At 31.6% G+C, this 6319-nt stretch overlaps 1 protein-coding gene across 1 annotated transcript; it reads right to left on the reverse strand.

Moving 5' to 3' along the window:
- Positions 1–771: 771 nt before the first annotated feature.
- On the reverse strand, positions 772–3284 carry LOC105628370 (cysteine proteinase mucunain). Its single transcript, XM_089722486.1, has 5 exons — positions 2676–3284; positions 2219–2454; positions 1983–2123; positions 1266–1733; positions 772–1173 (listed from the first exon to the last, which is right to left on the reverse strand). The coding sequence occupies exons 1-5, from the start codon at positions 3157–3159 to the stop codon at positions 1075–1077; spliced, it is 1428 nt and encodes a 475-aa protein (XP_089578612.1). The 5' UTR covers positions 3160–3284; the 3' UTR covers positions 772–1074.
- Between the last annotated feature and the right edge of the window lie 3035 nt (positions 3285–6319).

Genomic DNA, 6319 nt, shown 5'->3' on the forward strand with positions numbered 1-6319 from the left:
TTAATTATTTTTATTTTATTATTCAGTATCCAAAATTTATTTATCCAATTAATTTGGATCTTAGCCCAACAGCGATAGTGGAGCGCTCCCATATTTTTATTTAGATTTTATTTTATTTCCAAGTAATGAATTCAACTCATTTAGAAGATTTCTATAATCAAAAAGTAAAATACCAAAAAAAAAAAAAAAAAAAAAAAAGCAGAAAAAGAATAAGAAAAATGTTCATTTTAGCCCCTAAAGTCAATTGATTCATATTTTAAAGCCAATATTTTCTATTAGCGTGCGTTTTACAGCCAAGTAAATTTAGAGCTTCAGCTGATCAGCACGCATGTGATTTAATCACAACCCAAATAGAACGAGAGAGCAATTAGGATTTGATTTGTGCACCAACGATTCAGTTCCTCAACATTGTCATTGGGAGGGATAAATAAGCCAACTTCCATCCTTTGCAAAATTAGGTTTCCACATGCAGAGCCAAAAAGGAGAGTTGTCTTTCAATTGTGGTAGAAATCAAATTAGGGAAAATATATATTATTCTTTAATATTCAGAAGTGGAACAGAAATTGACAGTTAACCTCTCATTCTTCTTGCATTGCAGGGAAGTAGTTTCGTGTTGCTTTGTTTCTTTTTAATTGAAAGAAACTCAACAAACCCAACTTAACTTTGTACGGTATTTTCTTGAATATGGCCACTTCACATCCGCATCAAGTGTCCATTCCAGCCAGTGAAAATCATGTTACTTCATATATAAAATATCTTAACACAAGCATGTAATAAACCAGCAATCTTAATTAATGAGAATCAATAGTTGGTGACTTTACAAATTCAGGTGAACTATATATCCTAATTGGTTATAGTTCAGTTTCTGCTTTAGCTCAAACTGAAAGTATTTACAATAGTCACCAATAAATCATAAAAGGAAAAAAAAAAAAAAAAGAAAATCAAACATTCAGTAATTGTTTAAATAGGGTGAGATAAAAAGCATTTCTTCCTTGCTAAATCCTCCTATGATGCAATAGGAAACAATTCTCTGTTTAAGCCTCACTTGCTGAATGTCCTGCAGACCCTGAGCTTTCAAGCACCAATAATTTTCTTGCCACCGCGAAGGTGAGAACCGATTCTTTGAGCAGGACTACGTCTGAATGGTTTTACACTCAATGGATTATCCTTACTCTGCCATCAGCAAAAGAAGAAAAAAGTCAATACACTTATCAAACATCTTTTAAATTTCTTTGACAAAAATAAGATTTATATGTTTTGTTTACCAATCGGCAGGTTCCAGCTTCAAGGTCGCAGACAGGGAAATCATGAGGGCAGCAGCTATAGTGGTCATCACAGCAGGTTGCAGACTCAAGAGGGCAGCATCCCCATCCAAAGCAATAGCTACCATACTCATATATGCAGCAGCAGGTGCTTCCCTCTTGGCATGAAAAGTAATCGTCACACTGAGTGGAGGGCTTTGGAGGAGGAGGGTTGACCGGAGATGGAGGGGTTGGGCCAGGATTAGGGGGATTTGGACCCTTCTTGGTTGGATATGAAGCCTCCACTGCAATTCCACATTTTCCAGTTGTGGTGGTGGCCAAATTACGCTCCAACTTGATATAACCACTTTCACCCCAATCAGGACCCCATGAGTTCCTCACCAACCAGTAATCTACACCATTCTCTGTGCCATATCCAACAGCAGCCACACCATGGTCAAGCTGTGTACCACATCTACCAGTAAAAACACCCTGCATTGAGGAAGTAAAATTAAAGACAAGTACAAAACAATCAATGCCAGCAAAGATTTGTACTTTATATATTCAACTTGTTATATGATTCTGATGCATAACATATATTGAGTTGAGTTAACAAAATTATGCCAAACCAAAAGAATAGGAATTATAATAGTTTCTGTATAACTAGTACTCACAAAATATAACACTGCTCTTGTTAAACTGCAAATGAGATAATTTCATTTGGCAATAAAGAGTAATTACCGATTGGTAAAGTTGGAAAGCCCTGCCACCAGCTTCAATGGCAACACTAACTGGCTGATTTGCCACAGCCTTCTTCAAGGATTTCTCATCATTTTCAGGAACATCTTCATATCCATCAATAGTAACTACCTTAGCATTTTTCTAAAAGATGCAAGAACAACAAATAAAATTAGAACGATCAATATACCAATGTAACTACAGAACAAAGATTAAGTAAATAAATAAATTTAGCATACCCTGTATGGATCACAAACATTATCAACAGCCTCATATGGGTAATCTTGTTCAGTATCAATACCACCATTTTGGATAATAAATTCAAAGGCATAGTCCATAAGACCTCCATTGCATCCCTGGTTATATGATCTATCACAATCTACCAACTCCTGCTCTGATAGAGAGATTAGATCACCAGTTACAATCTGGTTAATCCCTTCTACTGCAGCAACAGTTGAGAAAGCCCAGCAACTCCCTTCAATAAATAAAAACAAACAATTTATTTTCTTTCACGAAAAATCAAGAAATATCCCTGCTAAGGAGATAACACTAACAAATCAAAAATCAATTGGTGTCGCTAGTTTCCAGGAAAATCCTTGGAAGAACATGCCATGCTTCCAGGTCCCACTTCACAAGCAATCAAAACCAACAAAACTCAAAAAAGAAAAAGGAAAAATCGCTAAGAAACAAACTTACCACACTGTCCTTGATTCTTGACAGGAACAACAGCCCCTTTTTCTCTCCAATCAACCTTTTCCGGCAAATCATCACCTTCTTTATACAAATACCTACTTTCAGTCCCCATCGATGCCCCCAATCTATTTTTCCTTTCCATCCTTGTACCCAAGAACATCGCCCGGTACTCCTCATTACTCAGATCGGCGAACCGGTTCAATCCGAGCTTATAACTCCGATTAACCGAGTTATGCTCATCGATGAATTTAAGATTATCTTTAAAGATCTGAAACCGCTTCTCCTTCTCGCCCAAAGCATTATAAGCTTTCCCATGTTTGACGAGCCACATCTCATAGATTCTCCGAACATTAGCGTCTGTTCTTTCTTCTGGGTTTTGTCCATGCCTGATATTGTAATCAATAATCGACATGTCCAGCGCTAAAGAGGAGAAAAAAAGGAACCCACATAGGATGAAAAAAGGGAGAGATCTTCCAGGAGAAGCCATGGCTGTAGGGTTGGGTCGGATGGTGATATGGGTGATTTTGCTTTGTGCTTTTGAGCGTATATATATAGGGAGAAATTTATATTTTTAGAATCGGATTACTACATGTACAAAGACAGGTTACCGGTAAAGGTTGAAGAGGACAAGAATTAGGAAGACGAAGCTGCGTTGAAATAGGAGTTGTATATTTGTCACGCAAGGTAAGGTTAATATGAGCTGGACCCACCTAATATAGAGAGGAGTGTGTGGGTATTCTTTTGTGCCGTTTTTGACTAAAACGAAAATTGTTTTCGATTTTTTAGCATGTGATAGCCTCAGCAAATTGGCGGTTGCCACATGCGAGGATATTTTTATTGTTTTTTTTTCTTTTTTAATTTAAATAGTTATAATTTAATTAAAACATGTTTTTATAATTTATTTTTATGATTGAAACACGTTTCCATCCATGACCATAGGAATTGGAGAATCCTTCGAATCCTCGTTACATCCAAAATCATGAAACACTTCATCTCTTATTTAACAAATTTAAATCCTTTTTACAACTTATCACATTGATGAACATGTGTGTTAATTTTAGTAGGTATTTATAAATTATCAAACTTTTCTAAAAGAGTTTTGTGTTGTCTAAATTGTATGCTTTTCACTTGACAAATAAAAATAATTACTATAATTTAATATCTTCTCCTTGATTTATGTTCCTTAGCAGCAAAGTATAAAAGCATACACTTTTATATTTTTCAAAAAAAAAAAAAATTGTATCTTCTAAAATTATGACAATAATTTTTAAAGTTTTAGTTTTTATATGTAAAATATTATTAGTACAACTTTTCACAATTTTTAACTATCAAATAAAAATTTAATTGATCTAATTTTATAAATTAGTACGTTTAATAGCATGATTTTATAAATTGAATTATTTAATAGATATAGTTTTATAAGTTAGAGTGTTTAATAAAGCAAAATAAAAATTAAGGCCTCACCAAATTTTTTTATGATAAGAATAAAATTGAATTTATAAATTGAATAAAATTGGATTATATATTCAAGACTTAAGTCCTTTGAATATTAGTATCAAAAGTAGAATACATTAGGGATTATTTTGTCAACATTTTCAATTTAAATAATTGGAATTGTTTCATATTAGTTTTTGAGTTTATTTATATTAAGATCCATTTGAATGAATAGTTGGAAATTAGTGTTTGATGTTAAATTTCAATCGATAATTTCTAAACCCTAAACTCAAAAGAGTAATATAAAATCTAATATTTAAAGAAATAAAACAATAATTGGAATATTAAAAATTATTATTTATGATTATTAATATTTGATCATCTAATCGCTTGTTAGCCACCAAATAGCCACGTCACCACTAATTATTAATAATTAAAACCTAATTATTAAACCAAACAAATCCTAAATGATATATATTTTTTTTATGGCAAGTCTAGTAATCCATTTTTGTGATCTCTATCCCATAGACCTAAATATTAATTTAAAAATTGAAATAATTTAATCAATAAGGTGAAGGGTGTGAATGGAACAACGTGTAGGTGTTTTTCCTTAATTAAGAAGGGTTTGTTAATTTTTTTTTTTTAATTATAATAAAAAAAAATCCAATTATTAGATAACAAACGTGATGGGTAAGTGATAAGATACTGAAGTTATTGCTAGTGATTTGGTCCTGTTTATTGGGGAAAAACAACCCAGAAAGAACAAACATTGGCATTTTTGAATGAGATTTATTTATTAGACATTAATAATTTTTTATGAGTAAATTATTTGATATATGAAAACTTTTGCAGTTGATACACTGAATGAAAAGAATTATGAAATTGTATTCATTGGATAAGCTGAGTATTCCAACTTGCGTGAATATAAAATATTTATCAATAAAGAGCAGAGGAAAAAAAAAGGACATGCCTAATAAACCAAAGTAATCAATTAGGCCCATATGTCGCAGGCAGAAATGGCAATAATGCAAAGGCTGGGAGCATCTATCCACAGGGGCTAACACGAGTCACTCCCATCATAAATTACTTCGAGCTCCACTCGGAAAAAGGTTAAAGAAAAATTATCCCCACAATGAAATTAAAATTTCCAATGATCAAAAGTGATAAAAAAAACATAATGTAATGCTCAGAATGGTGAAGAGAACGTGTAGTTGTAAGTTCTGGGACCTTTCAGGAATCCCATGCGTATCAGAAAAAATGGAATATATTGGAGTATATTTTATTAATAAAAATATCATATTAATATTTTTATTGATATACAGGTGAGAGGATCATTATCCTTAGCCCCAAGTCCCAATAGATTTCAATGCCACAACCTAAGAAATATTTTTTGAGACGCAGAAATGTCTAGCTAAAAGTCTTTGTGCATCATAAGTGAAGAAAGATAGAGATGAATAAAATTGTACAAGATTTGTTTTTTAATTAAAAATGATTTTATAAAAGTTTTTGACAGGGAGAGGAATGGTATGGTGAATTGAAGAGAAAGATGAGGGTCAATACATGTTGTCTTTTTCTTTTTTACAAAAAAGAAAATTAATTTTTTTATTAAAAAAATTTGTAATTTCTTATTAAAAAATAAAATTTATTACACTCTCATATATACTGTCACAATAAATATAAATGTAATAAGAAAGAAATGAAAAAATATATATAATTTGAACAAAAATTTAGGTTTTCTTCCCTTTTTAATAATAATAATTATTATTATAGGCCCAATAATGGAGCAGCGAAGACCCTGCTTAAGAATAATAGGCCCAATATTTTTACCGTCAAAACTGACATTTTAAGGAACAAGAGTGACATTGAGCATAATGACGTCAATCCAATCAGAAGCAAAGCCCATTTTACTCATCTAGCTTTCAAAAACTCTAAACCACCTTGTCGTCAGCTTTACTATATTGACCTTCAAAGCAGCTGATCCAATTTGTTAATTTATTACATAAATATTTGATTATTACCCAAAATTTTAATGTATGTTTTCCTTTAAAAATGGTAAAAATTTTTAAAGCTTTTTAATGAATTGTTAATTTTTAATCGATAATATAAATTTTAAATATTTAGTTAGTTTAAAGTTTGATTTCGTCTTTTCACATTGCTATATATATATATATATATATATATATATATATAAATCCTAAATAAAGATCAAACAA

The sequence above is a fragment of the Jatropha curcas genome, chromosome 6 (genome assembly GCF_041381405.1).
Source record: "Jatropha curcas cultivar XTBG-Jc1 chromosome 6, XTBG_Jcur_1.0, whole genome shotgun sequence".
Lineage (NCBI taxonomy): Eukaryota > Viridiplantae > Streptophyta > Magnoliopsida > Malpighiales > Euphorbiaceae > Jatropha > Jatropha curcas.